We start from the raw sequence: 16278 nt of genomic DNA on the forward strand, positions 1-16278 counted from the left end.
CCTAGACCCTTCATCCGAGAGGGGGATGGGGAGAGGGAACTGGAATAAATAGGGAAAGAGGGGGAGGCGGACCAAAGATGGATGGAAACAAGATAGGTAGAGAGGAGAGTATAGATGAGGAGGTAGGGAGGGGATAGGTCAGTCCGGGGAAGATGGGCAGGTCAAGGAGGTGGGATGAGGTTAGTAGGTAGGAGATGGGGGTGCGGCTTGAGGTGGGAGGAAGGGTTGGGTGAGAGGAAGAACAGGTTAGGGAAGCAGAGACAGGCTGGGCTGGTTTTGGGATATGGTGGGGGGAGGGGACGAGCTGGGCTGGTTTTGTGATGCAGTTGGGGGAGGAGGGGAAGAACTGGGCTGGTTTTGGGATGCAGTGGGGGGAGGGGAGATTTTGAAGCTGGTGAAGTCCACATTGATGCCATTGGTTTTGTGAGCTTTTGTGCTCCTGAGATGCTGCTTGGCCTGCTGTGTTCATCCAGCTCCACACTTTGTTATCTTGGATTCTCCAGCATCTGCAGTTCCCATTATCTCTGATACATGTTTAGCCCTCAGATGAGTGGAAACCAGATGTGACAGCAAAAGTGGGATCAGCCCCTCCACCCACCCAAAATTGGCCGAGACACCTCAGTACTGAGGAGAGAGAAATCCGGTCTGAGACTCAGGAATGCACTCAGAACACATCACCAGTAAAGGTCAAGGAGGGAGGCGGAGGGCAGGTCAATGTTCACAACATTTCATTCCTTTATTTGTCATTCGATGTACAAAAGAGAAACATCAATCTGTGGTTAAGAACGGACTGAGCTGGTTTTCATTGGTGCTCATGGATCATTCGAGGTTTTTTCCCATGGGAATGGGGTGTAACTGGGACCTGTCCTCTCACCCCCTGTGACTCTCATTATACTCTCCCACCTGTGTGCCTCTGGGTCCATTCATTCTAGATCCAGTCTGAAAAGACTCGCTTCCCTGTGAATCAATATCTGTTTCGCCTAACTAAATCAAAACCAGTTTTGGATGAGACTGAATTCTTCGTTACCCGAACTTTAATACACAACTTCAGGTCTGGGGTTGATACATGCCTAGTGATATTTATGCCATTACCATAGCCAGGTCCCAACAAGACAGAAACGAACCATCTCCTGTTATGCTCAAGAGCATTACCATCATTATATCACCTACTATGGTTTAATGGTGACCAGAACAAATTCAGATATTCCATATGAATACAGTGGCAACAAGAATGGGTCAGAATCAGGAATGCAATTAATAACTTATCTCCTGGTCCTCCAAAGCCTGTCTACTATCGTCATAGCACAAGTCAGGACTGTGAGGGAACACTCCTCACTTGCCTGGATGGGTGCAGCACCAGTAACACTCAAGAAGCTCGATACGATCCAGGAAGAAAGCAGCCCGTTTATTGGCTCCACATCCATAAGCAATCCAGAAACTCTCACTACGTTTTGAGAAGTGGCTGGATGTGCACACTTGCAATGCCAAGTCATATGATGCTGTGGAGCCAAGTGCTGGGAAACAGGATTTGTTTTATATAAATAGCTGGGTCCATGCCTAGGTTCAATGGGCCGATGGGTCTTTTCCAGTGTGGCAGATCTGTGTGCCTCCAGGCATCCACTTCCTCTATCACAAGTGCTTAGTCGCAGCAGTGTGTACTATCTACAAGATACACTCACCAAGGCCCCTTAGACACAGAAATCCACAACCTCTACCATCTAGAAGGATAAGGGCAGTAGATAGTGGAGGGGGTAGGACAGAGGGAGTGAATAATGGGAGTTGGAGTTCAAGGTAAAATGGAGCGTGCCCATCCCTGACAGTGAGTGGGGAAGGGAAGAGTGTAATGGAAGGGCTACTGGGGGTGAACAGGAGGTGAACAGGATTATGGTGAGGGGATTGGGGAAGCGGAATGAGAGACATTCACAAAATGGTTGACACCTTCTGGTGGTGAACTTTGGGCTTGTAAAGACCCCATCTTCTCCAGAAACTGAGCTAAAATGAGAGGAGACTGGAAGAGGTCCATGAGGACATGGTCCGACATGAAAGGGTGCACCCGTTCTGCCACTGAGTGATGGCGAGGTGTGGGTCACTGAGCCCACAACTGCCACAACCCATTTTTGCTCCCACCACCTTTTCTTTTTTTGCCCCTTTTCAGTGGTGGGGGGAGGGAGGTCGGGGGGAGATGTGAGATTCAGGATCGAAAGGGAGCGGGGCATTGATCCCAATGATTACCTCAACCTCCAGGTGCTGCGTTCTAGAAATATCCACCGGATTCAGTCCCTCCCACCACTGCTCCCCACCCCAGCCAACCCAACTCCGCAAAACAAAGTCCATATCCTCTTTCCACTGGTTGTTCATGCTTCAACGTCTCGTCGGAATTATATCAGAATTACACAAGTCTCCAGGCGTTCTTTCCACCCAAGCTACAGGTTAGGGGTGGGGTCGATGGAGGTGTCACACATCTCGATGTGCACATGGGAGGTGATTTCCGGGAAAACAGCTTGAACGTTCAGCAGGGTTCCCAACCTTCGGCCCTTTGAGATCCGTCCAGTATAGCGATCAGGCTGGAAATTGTACATCTTCACACATGAACCTGGAGTCAGAGAGATTTGGAGATATTAACCAAGGGGATTCTAAAGTGGCTTGACAGGGTCAACGCTGAGCAAATCGCATTCAGAATATCGCGAGCAGATTTGGGTGTCATACCTAAGGAAGGACGTGCTAATCTTTGAGGAGATCCAGAGGAAGTTCACAAGAACGATCTCTGGGAGGAGCGGTTGAGAATTCTGCGTCTGTACTTGCTGGAGCTTAAAAGGATAAGGGAGCAGGCATCTGATTAAAGCTTACAGAGTACAGAAAGGCCTGGATAGAGAGGACACAGAGATGTTTCCATTTGTAGGAAAGATTAGGACCCAGGGAACTGCCTTATAGTGAAGTGGGCAACCGTTCAGAACTAAGATGAGTAATTTCTTCAGCCAGAGGGTGGTGAATCTGTGGAACCCATTGCCACAGAAGGCTGTAGATGCTAAGTCCTTGAGTGCCTCTAAGACAGGAATATACAGGTTCATGATTAGTAAGCGGGATCAAGGATTATGGGGCAAAAGCAGGAGAATGGGATTGACAAACATGTCAGCCATGGACGAATGATGGAGCGATCGCAATGGGCCAAAAGGCCTAATTCTGCTCCTATATCTTGTGGTCTTCCAGGATGCCTTTCTCTTTTCCCTTATTTGTTCGTAGAATGTGGGTGTCACGAGCTAGGCCAGCACTTATTGCTTGTCCATAATTGACAACAGGGTAGTTAGGAGTCCACCTCATGGACTCACATGTAGGCCTGACCATGCAAGGATGGCAGTTTCCTTCCCCAAAGGACAATAGCGAAGCAGATGGGTTTTCCCGAACAATTGATAATTATTCATGGTCATCATTAGACTCTTAATTCCAGAATTTTTTATTGAATTCGAATTCCACCATCTGGTGCAACAGGATTCAAATCCAGATCCCTTGAACATTATCTGGGTCTCTGCATTAACAGTGAAGCAATAATACCTCCAGGCCATTGCCCTTCATAATGATTGGTTACCCTTGTGGGGGTGTGCAAGATCAGGCGGCCTCAGCTCAGAATACAGCGCAGCCAACTTCAGACTGAGATGAGGAGGAATTTCCTCTCTCAGAGGTTGCGAGTCTCTGGAACTCCTTGCCACAGAGAGCTGTGCGGGAAGAGTCCTTGGGTATACTTACCACTGAAATAGATTCTTGATCAGTCGGAGAATCAAGGGTTACAGCAGGAACGTGTATGTGAGCAATGTCAGATCAGCTACGATCCAACTGAATGGTGGAGCAGGCTCAAGGACAAATAGTCTAGTCGTGTTCTCATTTCATATGGGCTCTATAAGGGTCAGTGCACTCAAAGTGTGATCTCTGCTTCTCACTCCACAGATTCCACCAGACCTGCTGAGTTTCCATAACGCTCTCTGTCTTTGTTGCAATGATATAATTCCTGGACTTGCAGTACTCTCAAACACCAGCACCTTTTTCAGCTCCAAATTTCCCAATCATTACTGCCAACACAACCTGGTAAATTTAGGCCACCTTTCAAAACTGGGTCTTTTGTGTGCAATGATAGTGGAGACACAGAGAATCTGTTTCCATGTTTGTTAGAGACAAACTACAGATATTACCTGAAAATTTGTAGGGTTATCCACAAACTGAAATTGAATGAAATAAGGAGGAGAAATCATATGGAAGCTGGGGATGACCTAATGATCAGAAAGGTTTGAAAGTGGTTCTGTATGTTTGTACGTGTGTACACATGTGCCTGTGTGTGTGTGTGCACGTGTGTTTGTGTCAGTGAGATTGTATATGTATGAATGTGTTTGTTTGTGTGTGTGTGTGTGTGTGTGTGTTTAAATCTTCAGCTGTAATTCAGCAGTAACAAACCGGACTGTCACAGAAATTCTGCAAAAGCTGAATATTTGCTTTAAAACACACACAGTGAATCAGATCTGAAAATGTGGACTATTTACTAGCTGAATTTGGGATTGTTCATAGAATTGTGTTGTGTACACAAAGTTGGTCAAATACATAAACATGGTGAACTGAGAGCTCACAATAAAGCTGATGTCAGAGTTCATTAAGACTGTAATTGCTTGGGGGCAGATGAGAGAAGGTTCATTAGTTTAATTCCAGGGATGTGGGGTCTGTCTGATGGGGAAGGACAGAGCAGTTTGAGCTTTACTGTCTTTGGATTTCAGAAGAGTGAGAGGGAATCTAATTGCGGTCTATAAGATGTTAAAGGGGATTGACAAAATGGGATAATCTAGAATTAGAGGCCACAGTTTTAGGATAAGGGAGTGGCAGATTGAAAACAGAAATGGGGAAGGTATGTTGTGAGGCACAGTCTTCTCCCTCTCACCCTGTGCCGAAATGTCTCACCTGGTCCCCGCATCATAACTCCGTTGTCAATCGCGTTACCATTGTTATAAGGATTGGCCCGTCTTATCAGCCTTCCACTGAATGGGGCATAGATCACTGATCCCTCTTTGCAGATCACATCAACTCCCAAGTGCCTGTCATTGTCTCTGGACACAAAAGAACATAGTTAGACATCTCCCCTACTATCACACACATTCGCTGAATGAATCTTAGAGGCCCAGATAAAGTAGATGTGGAAAATACGGTTCCACCAGTAGAAGAGACTAGGATCTGAGGGAACAGCCTCAGAGTTAAGGGACAACTGTTTAGAACTGAGATGAGGAGGAATTTCTTCAACCTGAGAGTGGTGACTCTATGGAATTCATTGCCACAGAGGGCTATGGAGGTCAAGTCGTTAAGTATCTTTAGGACAGAAACAGAGTTCTTGATTAGTAATAGGGATCAAGGGTTATGGGGAGAAAACAAGAGAATGAGTTTGAGAAACATATCAGCCATGATCGAATGGCGGAGCAGACTTGATGGGCCAAATAGCCTAATTCTGCTCCGAGATCTTATGGTCTTATGGTCACTCAGGCTGAACCTTGATTGATGATGCTGTCATTTTAAGAGGTTATTTTGTCCTTTTTCTATTTGAAGACAGGTTGTAAGGCAGAGGTGTAGAATTGCCATAATGAAGACCACTTGTATAAATAGCTTGGGAGGCCCTTGGTTTTTTTTAAATGCATCCTGAATGGGTGTGGCCAGCTCTCACAGATCAGGATTTCTCAGTGGTAGCAAAAACTAATGGGGTCTCAAAAGAGTTGGAAGCTTCAGTGAATGTCTCCTGGCTGCAACCCTCCCCTCTAATTTTTTTCTTGATGTTGCTTGTTCCCTCCTGAATGGCAGAACTGCATGTGAGAATCTGTGTCTGCTTTTTTTTTGCCAAGACTGTCTTTTCGGAATGTTACAATGTTGGAACAGTTAATTAGCAACAGGTACTGTTTCTGTTATTCTGTTAAATTTCCAATCTAGTTATTCTAACTTCTTCTTTCTTTGATTGTATTTTAACCATAATAAGACCAATTGACATCAGAGCAGGAATTAGGCCATTCAGACCATCAAGTCCGCTCTGCCATTCAATCATGGCTGATAAGTACCTCAACTCCATTCTCCTGTTTTCTCCCTGTAACCCTTGATCCACTTGATAATCAAGAACCTACCTAGCTCAGCCTTAAATGTACTCAATGATCTGGCCTCTACAGCCTTCTGTGGCAGTGAATTCCATGGATTCACCACTCTCTGACTGAAGAAGTTTCTCCTTATCTCCATTCTAAAAGGTCTTTCCTTTACTCTAAGGCTGTACCCTACGGTGCAAGACTCTCTTGCCAGTGGAAGCATCTTCCCATCATCCACTGTGTCCAGGCCACTCAGTATAATGTTTAAATAAATTTTGTTTTGGTTAACATCAAATAGTTTGACCAGGCTTCTTCAGGGTCAAAGAAGTCTCTGCAGAAGTTTAAAAGAACGTGGGAAAGGCAAAGCTTTCAGAGTTGACAGACAGGCAGGATTTGGGATTTCCCGGGTCTGCGTGAAAAGGGGAAATAGTGGTGGGAATTGCACAGCATTTAAAATTTTCAGAATCTTTGGAAATGGCTAAAATTCAATTGCAAACGAAGCAGGTTGGATTAGAGGCAAAACAAAGAGTCTGAATTACAATTAAAGGCAAAGCAAAAAGAAAAGGAGAGGGGAGGCATAGCAGAAGAAAGACAGACAGGAAAAGAAACCAGGACAGAAAAAAACCTCTTAAAGCATCATCAGCCTTGGGATTGTGAGGTGTATCATGAGAAAAAGCAGGCTAGGACATGGCTAGTATCTATCAGGCCTTAGCAGAGCCTCTTCCCAGCATTTTTGGCAAATTGTTGTCTATCTCTAATTACCCCTTGAGCCATGTGGGCTTGCTAGAGCCATTTCAAGGGGGCAAGAAACAAACCTATTGGTGAGTGCCTGGAGTCACATATAGGCTAGAGTAGGTAAGGACGGCAGGTTTTGTTCCCTGAAGAGCATTAGTGAACCAGATGGTTTTCACAGTGGTCCCCGTTCATTCCCCCTCAAAACCGGACACTTTCCTTTTGTTCAGATTCAGATTTCACCACCTGCGGGGTTGGAACCCATGGCCCCCAGATGATTATCTTAGGGGTTCAGCATGACAAGTCTAGCAGCAATACCTCAATTGTCAGCTTTTCCTCAGCAAACAGTATAAATTGTTGTTCTCTTCATCTTTTGGCATTCTTGCCAGTCTGTCCTGGCCAGATGTTTGCCAGATGGCATTTGGTCTCTTTCCTCAACAATGTTCCAAAATTTTTTAAAAATCCTTCTTGGGATTTGGTCCATCGTGCCCATTCCTAACTGCCCACAGAGAAAGTGGGATATACCTTTGTAACCTCTTCCAGCCCCTACAACCCTCCCCATCTCTGTAACTTTATACAGTTTTCCTACACCTTTCCTTATCTCTGTAACCTCTTCCAACCACTACACCCCTCTCTATTTCTGTAACGTCCTCCAGCCCCTATAACTCTCTCTATATCTGTAACGTCCTCCAGCCGCTACATCCCTCTTTATCTCTCTAAAGTCCCCCAGCCCCTACTCTCTCCGTGTCTGTGTGAACTCATCCAGCCCCCTACACTCTTCCCTATCTCTGTGACTCTGTCCGGCTCCTACACCCTTCCCTTTCTTTGTAACCTCCTGCAGTCTGTACACCCCTCCCTACCTCTGTAATCTCATCCAGTCCCTACTGCTCTCCCTATTTTTGTCACCTCCTCACCAGCTGAGGTCCCCGTACTCTTCTAATCTGGCCTGTCAGACTTCCTAAATTATATGCACACCGCGCACCCCCCCCCCACCCCCGACCCCGACCAATGACTGCAATACACTCAGCTGACTAGGCCCCAATCTCCAGAATTCCCTCCGTAACCCCATTTCACTCTCACTCTCTAACAATACCTGCTTGCAAAAGCATCTCTCCAGCATCATCCTACCTCATAATGGGGTGGGGGCTGCAGATAGTGCAGTATAAAGCAGGAAGTGTGGGAACTCCACTCTAAAGCACCATGTGTTGGTTTGCCACACTGAAGGTTGCTATCAAATAGAAAATAGAAGTGGTGTTTGTTGAAGGTGTGGGTGGAGTGCTTCGCTAATGAAAATACAAACATTTACCTGGGTGCTCCATATGCTCCACTGCCATAGATATCTGTCCCCCTCACTTGGTTTGTTGGATTACCCCCGCACAGTCTATCCCAGTGACGAGCTGCAACTGTGGGACAGAGAGGCGACCACAAACTTACCGTCACTGCCAGAGCATCTAAGATCGAAGGCAAAATATCAAGCAATCGCTTTTAATTCCTTGTGATAGAGACAGAAACAGACTGTTTAATCTAACATGTCCATACCAACCAGATATCGTAAATTAATCTAGTCCTATTTTCCAGTAATTGGCCCATATCTTACTAAACCCTTCTTATTCATATATACACCCAGATGCCTTTTAATTGTTATAATTGGACCAGCCTCCACCTCTTCCCCCTGGCAGATTGTTCCAAACACACTCCACCCTCTGTGTGAAAAAGTTACTCCTCAGGTCCCTTTTATATCTTTCCCCTCTCATCTTAAACCTATGCCATTGAGTTTTGGACACCTCCAGCTAGTGAAATGGCCTTGGCTATTCATCCTATCCATGCCCCTCTTGATTTTATAAACTCCTATAAAATCATCCCTCAGCCTCTGATGCTCCAGGGAAAATAGCCCCAGCTTATTTGGCTTCTACCTATAGCTCAAACTCTCCAACCCCAGCAACATCCTTGTAAATCTTTTCTGAACCCTTTCAAGTTTCACAACATCCTTCCTATAGCAGGAAGGCCATACTGAATGCAGTACTCCAAAACTGGCCTAACCAATGTCTTGTACAACCACATAACGTCCCAACTCTTATACTCAATGCACTGACCGATACAGTGTTTAAAAATGGAGTTGTCTAACTGCAACTCCATCTTTAAAGAACTACGAACCTGCAGATCAAGGTCTCTTTGTTCAGCAACTCTCCCCTAAACTCTACCATTAGGTGCATTAGTCCTGCCCTGATTTGACTTACTGAAATATATCTCAGTTATCAGATGAAACTCCATCTTGTCACTCCTCAGCCCATAGGTCCATCTGATCAAGACCCATTGTATTTTGAGATAATCTTCATCACTGTTCACCATTTTGGTATCATCTACAAACTTACTAACCTTTCCTCCTATAGTTGCATCCAAATCATTTATATAAATGACAGAAAACAGTGGACCCAGCACCTATCCTTGTGGCACACCGCTGGTCACAGGCTTCCAGTATGAAAAGCAAACCTCTCCTATTACCTACAAGCCAATTTGTATCCAGTTGGGTAGCAGTCCCCAGATTCCATGTGATCTAAACAGCCTACCATGCAGAACCTTTGTGAACACTATGCTGAAGTCCATACAGCCAACACCCACCACTCTGCAGTAACTGACCATCTTCGTCACTTTTTTAAGAAACCTCAACCAAGTTACTGAGGCACAGTTTCCCATGCACAAAATCACGCTGGCTATCCCTAATCAGTCTTTGATTTTCAAAATACATGCAAATTCTTTTGCCCAGAATTCCTTCCAACAACTTACCCATTGATGTCAGGCTCACCAGTCTACTTCCCTAACTTTTCCTTACCACTTTTCTGAAATAATGACAACACATTAGCCAATCTCCAGTCTTCTGGCATCTCACCCATGGCTATTGTTGATACAAATATCTCAGCAAGGGGCCCAGCAATCACTTCCCTAGCTTCCCACAAAGTTCTGGGATACACCTGATCAGGTCCCAGGAGTTTATTCACTTTTATGCTTTCTAAGACATCCAGCACCCTCTCCTGTGTAATATGAACACTTTTCTAGATAGCAATATTTATTTCTCCAAGTTATCTAGCTTCTGCATCCTTTCCCACAATAAATACCGACACAAAATATGTGTTTGGTATCTCACCCATCTCTGGAATTTCCACATGTAGGCAGCCATGTAGATCTTAAAGGGGTCCTATTATCTCCCTAGTTACTCGTTTGCACTTAATGTACTTTTGCTGAGAGAGTAAGAGTGGCAGTGGATTCAGAGGGAGATTAAAGTTTGTCAAGTGAGCACAGGAGAGTGTGATTAGACTGGATGGGATATTAAAGGGATGTGACAGGCAGAAGGCGATGAGACAGGGTGGGATAATAAAAGGTGCAGGGTGTGAGGGTGAGAGTGGGATTGGACTGGGTGGGACATTAAAGGATTCAGGATGTGACGGGGAGAGTTGGACTAGGTTGGGTGAGATATTAAAGGGGGTGGGAAGTGAGGGGTAGATTGGGATTAAACTGGGTGGTAAATTAAAGTGTATGTGAGTGAGGGGGAGAGTCGGATTAGACTGGGTGGAATCCTGAAGAATGCAGGGAGTCAACAGAGTGTGGGATTATACTTGGTGGGATATTAAATGGTGTGTGGGTGTGAGGGGAGAGTGAGATTAGATTGGTTGGGGTATTGAAGGGTGTGGAGAGTAAGGGCGAAGAGTGGGATTAGACAGGGTAGGATATTAAAGTGTTTATGATGTGAGGTTAAGAGTGGGCTGAGAATGAGTGGGATATTAAAGGCTGTGAGTAGTGTGGGGTAGAGTGGGAGCAGACTGGGTGGGATATTAAATGGAACAAGAAGTGAGGAGGGAGTGTGGAATTAGACTGGAAGGGATACTAAAGAGAGTGGGGAGTGAAGGAACAAATGAGTCGCTTGATGTTTGCACTTTAATCCTGGGATGGGACTGAAACTCAAGGCATTGCTATCCAGCAATAACATTGAGCTTCAGGAATAATCAATAGACAGTACTGGGAGCAAAAGGCTGAAATGACTCAGGGACAAACCCTGTTAAATAATGCCTTGAGCAGGAAATGGAAATCCCAGCTTTCAACTCCTGTATGTTTGATCATTCCAAACTTTGGACCGTTCCTGTAAACAGTTTGAAGAATAGATCACTCTAAAAGTGTAAAACATTTCAACTGTATCCCTTCCAGCCAGACACAGTATAAAGTGACTCACCGTGAGAGAAGAGAAAGAGGAAGATAAGTCCCTTGAACATGATGAGATCAGAATATCTGAGGAGAACAATTCGATCATTACTTGAATAGACTTGTTCACTAATCATCAACTCCAACATTCATTAATACTCAGCACAGCTTGATCGACTTTGCTTTAGGGTTAGTCTCAACTCAGAGAGAGAGGATTCAAGTACAGGAGCAGATATGTCTGGTTGCAATTTCACAGGACTTTAGTGAGGCTGCACCTGGAGCAGTTTTAATCTCCTTAGCTGAGGAATGGTGTTCTAGCTGCAGATGGAGTGAAGTGGTGGGTTACTGGACTGAATCCTAAGATAGTAGGACTGTCGTATGAAGAGCGACTGGATCAGTTAGGATTATATTCACTGATATTTTGAAGCATTGGGGAGGGGGATCTTGCAGATTCCGATAAAATTCCAAAATGATAAACACAGCAGTGACATTCCCAATGACCGGCGAGTTCAGAACCAGGGATCACAGTCTAAGGATACATCGCAAACAGTTTACAAGTGAGTTGAGGAGAATTGGCTTCACCTAGAGAGGGGTAATCCGTGGAATTCCGTGCCACAGAAAGCAGCTGAGGACAAAACCATAAATTTCTCTAGAAGGAGTTAGGTATAGTTTCTGGGGCTAAAAGGGTCAAAGGGCTTTGGGGGGAGATAGACTGAAAGATGGGGGACTGTGTTGGATGATCAGCGATGATCATATTAATGTGGAATGGTCTCCTCCTGCTTCCATTTTCTATGTGTCTAGGATTTCTGTGAGGGGTTAAAGTGGACAATAACATAATCCCAATCTGTCTTTGCATCGTCACAGGGAATTGTCCAATCTGGATGAGGGTCTATGGCCCACCATGACCGGGCAGACTCCCTGTGATAAAATTTGTCGCACTGTCCTTTCACCTTCCTCTCATTCAAATATATCTCTGAGTTCCCTTTGGAAAGAGACTGTTACAGCTGCTCCGAGTGCCCTTTCAGGCATCGCTTTCCAGACCTGAACTTGACTCCTGATCATATATCCAGCCCTTCTGTCAACTATGGTAACATCTGGATCCCCTCCGCAACCAGATGTCAATGTTGCTGTCACGGGTAAACATGACCCTCAGAGCTGGAATGCCTCACTGGTGTGTTTTCTTCTTTCTATCATTGATCAATCCCTCGACAAGGATGGATTAACTCAGTTGGTGGTTAGTGCATTAAAGACATTAAAGCATATTTAAAGTTAGCAAGCAGGCATTACAGCAATGCAATCGATCTCTGTGTGAGTGCAGCTTGCAGACTCACAGCAGGCTGAGAACCAGGCAGAACATTGTATACACACAACACATGAAGACCTCTGTCCTCTCTATACACAGGGGTCTAATCCCAATCACTGCACTATCACCAGTCAATGAGCTGAGCTGGAGAAGTCACCAATCGTGGTTGATTCAGAGATCAAGGGAGAGGAGGAGAGAAATATTACCTGCCTCTGCCAACACTGTGGAAATTCAGAGTCTTCTACCGGACGGCTCTCTGTCCTTTGTCTGAAAGCTTGTCAGGTCTTCCTCACATTAATAGTGCTGCCTGAAGTTGACTCACAGTTCATGAGCATGTGGTAAAGGGAAATGTCGGTTATAAGCATGGGTTTTGGTGTTGTTTAAGGACATCTGATTACTGATATCATATATCGCTGACCTTGCGGTACCCAGTGAACCACTGACTGAGGCCATTATCAAGAAAGTCATTGACCAACGCAATATTGACCTCCCTCCCTTTGTTGAAGTCCCCTTCAATAAATAAACTCTGGGCCTTGAATCTCAATAGAGCACAAGGGCACAATACTGTCTGAAACAGAGTGGAGCAGTTCAGTAGCTTAGTTAGGAGTTAAAAAACAGGACCTCACTTTAACCCACAATGAGAGTGGTCAGGTCTGGACTACCCCAGAGTCTGTGTCACCTAAAGACCATGTTGGATCAGTTCTTGACCAGGCTGACTGATGGAACAGAGTGGTTACAAAACAGGTAGAGGCCTATCAGCTCACTGAACATTAACTAGACCTCCCACAATCAATGTGGGCCAACCAATGTTTAGCTGACAGCTAACATTCCACATCTCATTGGGTCTCATTGTCCTCCCCACTCAAAACCCATCACCTCAGTCTCCAGTGCAGTCTACGCATTGCAGGAACAGGTCGTTCAGCCCAACTAAATGCATGCTTGAATAGAGACAAAGGCAGATTCGCCAACAGTCACACACACTCTCCTCAGAGGAGATGCGTGATGCAACGAGCAGGAATCATTCACAATTCCTTGGAGTGGAGCTGAGGGAAGAGGGTGAGAAGGCATGTAGTACAGATGGGAAGAGACCAGCAGAGGGAGGACCTCAGTGATGCTGGTGTTGGAGATTGAGAGACTGAGTGCAGGGAGCATACAAAAACCTGGCTCTTGGGTGAAACCTCAGGCTTGTTGCCAGAACCCTGCTGCCTTTGCAGCTCTCACCCCATCACAGCAGGTCCTTCATTAATTGGCCAGAGACTGATGAAGTGAGATACTGTAAGGGAATGAAATGGGAACATGCTGTGGAACAGATCACATCTTTGGCTGATACATGCGATTTACAGATCAAAGGCCCAATTCAACAGTGAACTGAGGGGAACAGGATCCCAGGGCAGAGCCCAATGGGATGCAGTTTATTTGCAGTGGACAGCATGGGGTTAGATACAGAGTAATGCTACCTGTACATCATCCCCCTGTACACCATCCCCCATCAAACAGACCAATGATAGAGACAGCACAGGGTTAGGTAGACGGTAAAGCTCTCTTTTCACCATGCCCATCAAACACTTCCATGACCGGTACAGTATGGGGTTAGATACAGTGTAAAGCTTGCTCTACACTGCCCCCATCAAACACTCCTCAGGACAGTCATAGCAGGGGATTAGAGACAGAGTAAAGCTCACTCTGCATTGTGCCCATCAAACAATCCCAGCACCCAGAAAGCATGTGTGTAGATACAGATTAAAGCTTTCTCAATTAAATACTCCCAGGACAGAGTCAGCACAAGGTTAAATGCACAGTAAAGCTGCCACTACACTGTCCCATCAATTATTCCCAGCACTTGCACAGCACAGAATTAGATATATAAACATATAAAATAATCAGAGGGTTTTGAAACATATAAAATAATGAGGGTTAGATAGGGTGGATAGGGAGAGCCTTTTTCCTGGGATGGTGACGGCAAGCACGAGGGGGCATAGCTTTAAATTGAGGGGTGAAAGATATAGGACAGATGTCAGAGGTAGTTTCTTTACTCAGAGAGTAGTAAGGGAATGGAACGCTTTGCCTGTAACGGTAGTAGATTCGCCAACTTTAGGTACATTTAAGTCGTCATTGGACAAGCATATGGACGTACATGGAATAGTGTAGGTTAGATGGGCTTGAGATCGGTATGACAGGTCGGCACAACATCGAAGGCCGAAGGGCCTGTACAGTGCTGTAATGTTCTATGTTCTGTGTTCTAAAGCTGCCTCTACACTTTCGCCCATCAAAGGTTCCAAGAATAGTTACAGTACAGGGTTAGACACAGAGTATTACACTTTCCCCGTGAAACACACCCAGGACAGGGGCAGCACAAGCGTTAGATACGGAGTAAAACTCCCTGTACTTTTTTAATCTGAAAATAAAGTCCTCCCTGCTCTCTTATACTGAAAGTAAAGCTCCCTTCGCCCCCTTGTACTGGAACTAAAGACTCATGTGCACTGTCCCCAACAAACACTTCCAGGTCAGGGATGGCATGGGGTTAGATACAGGCAAAGCTCTCTCCACGCTGTCACTCATCAAACTCTCCGAAGGACAGGGACAACACAGGGTAATATGCAACGTAAAGCTGCCTCTACACTGCCCAAAAGGGAACATCCCCGGGAAAGGGACACCACAGGGTTAGACACAGAGTAAAGCTCTCTCTGCACTGTCGCCCCATTAAACACACCCAGGACAGGGACAGCGCAGTTTCAGAGACAGAGTATCTTCAACACAGTCGGGAATAATGTCTGTCAGAAGCAGCCTGAATGACTGTGATGCATTCCAACCCCAGCCTCAGCTTGTTTTTAATGTCGACTGGTGCTTTTGCTCGTGGAAGAAGCAGGGCCACGGTTTCATCTGTCCCACGCAGAAGGCGCACCCAATCTGGGATCGATTCACACCAAATAGCTGAGGCAGGAGCCCTGCATTTGTCCTGCCATCTCCCCACATCCCGGAGAAGGTAAAACTGGGATTAGAACTTGTTGGTCAATCCATACGATCCGCTTTAGAGTACATAATGAAAAAAAATTACAGAAACTCTTTTTTTGAACCTTTGATCGCTGGTAGCAGAACCAGTGACCAGAGGGGTGCAGAGTGAAGGGAATTGACAAAGTATCCAGAGAGAGGGCTGGTCACTTTTATTTCCCCAGGCTGGGAGGGGCCGGGGGCAGTGGAGCTATGTCATGATCTCCTACACATTAGCAGTAAAGCAGATTGAACTGGAATTATACAAGCAGGATTTGTAAACGTTTATCTGGAGGGGACAATCTGCATGAATACAAGATAAAGAGGCAGACACATTAGGAAAGTCTTTCAAAGAGGCCATCAGGAGTAGGATGACACGAACGGCCCCCGTCAAAGGCAGAAATCCCCTGATGAATGACCGTCTTCCCCGTACGAAAGTTGAGAGTCACTAACTGATGGGGCACTCCAGTCTTGCGTTAACTCTCCTTTTTAATTATTAATCTCCATGGATCAATCAGCCCGTGAGTCAAGAATGTCAAAACTCAGAGTGAGGGAGCGTTCGTTTGTGATTTTATAGGTTTGTGAGTGCAAGAATTTAAAAATCTTGCTGCAAACATCCCACTCCCTCCACCACCGACACTCAGTCACAGCAGTGTGTACCATCGATAAGATACGCTACAGAAATTCTCCAAAGATCCTCAGACAGCACCTTCCAAACGCATGGCCCCTTCCACCTGGACAAACAAAGGCAGCAGATACATGGGAACACCAGTCCCCTGAAAGTTCCCCTCTGAGCCACTCCCCATCCTGACTTGGAAATACATCGGCCCGTTCCTTCAGTGTTGCTGGGTCAAAATCCTGGAACTCCCTCCCTAATGGGTATCCCGACAACACATGGACTGCAATGTTTCAAAAAGGCATCTCACCGCCACCTTCTTGAGGGGCAACTAAGGACAGGCAATAAATGCTGGCCCA

At 45.6% G+C, this 16278-nt stretch overlaps 1 protein-coding gene across 4 annotated transcripts; it reads right to left on the reverse strand.

Moving 5' to 3' along the window:
- Positions 1-740: 740 nt before the first annotated feature.
- LOC125448783 (myeloid protein 1-like) lies at positions 741-12664 on the reverse strand. Of its 4 annotated transcripts, none has more exons than XM_059642584.1 (5): positions 12526-12664; positions 11044-11099; positions 8128-8224; positions 4936-5081; positions 741-2593 (listed from the first exon to the last, which is right to left on the reverse strand). In XM_059642584.1, exons 2-5 carry the CDS (start codon positions 11081-11083, stop codon positions 2424-2426), a joined length of 453 nt encoding a protein of 150 aa, XP_059498567.1. In that variant the 5' UTR covers positions 11084-11099; positions 12526-12664; the 3' UTR covers positions 741-2423. The 4 variants fall into 4 exon arrangements, with proteins under 4 accessions (XP_059498567.1, XP_059498566.1, XP_048380271.1 ...); XM_059642583.1 differs by having other exon boundaries at positions 8128-8272; XM_048524314.2 differs by having other exon boundaries at positions 12522-12664.
- Positions 12665-16278: the final 3614 nt, after the last annotated feature.

This window comes from Stegostoma tigrinum, chromosome 45 (genome assembly GCF_030684315.1).
Source record: "Stegostoma tigrinum isolate sSteTig4 chromosome 45, sSteTig4.hap1, whole genome shotgun sequence".
Classification (NCBI taxonomy): domain Eukaryota; kingdom Metazoa; phylum Chordata; class Chondrichthyes; order Orectolobiformes; family Stegostomatidae; genus Stegostoma; species Stegostoma tigrinum.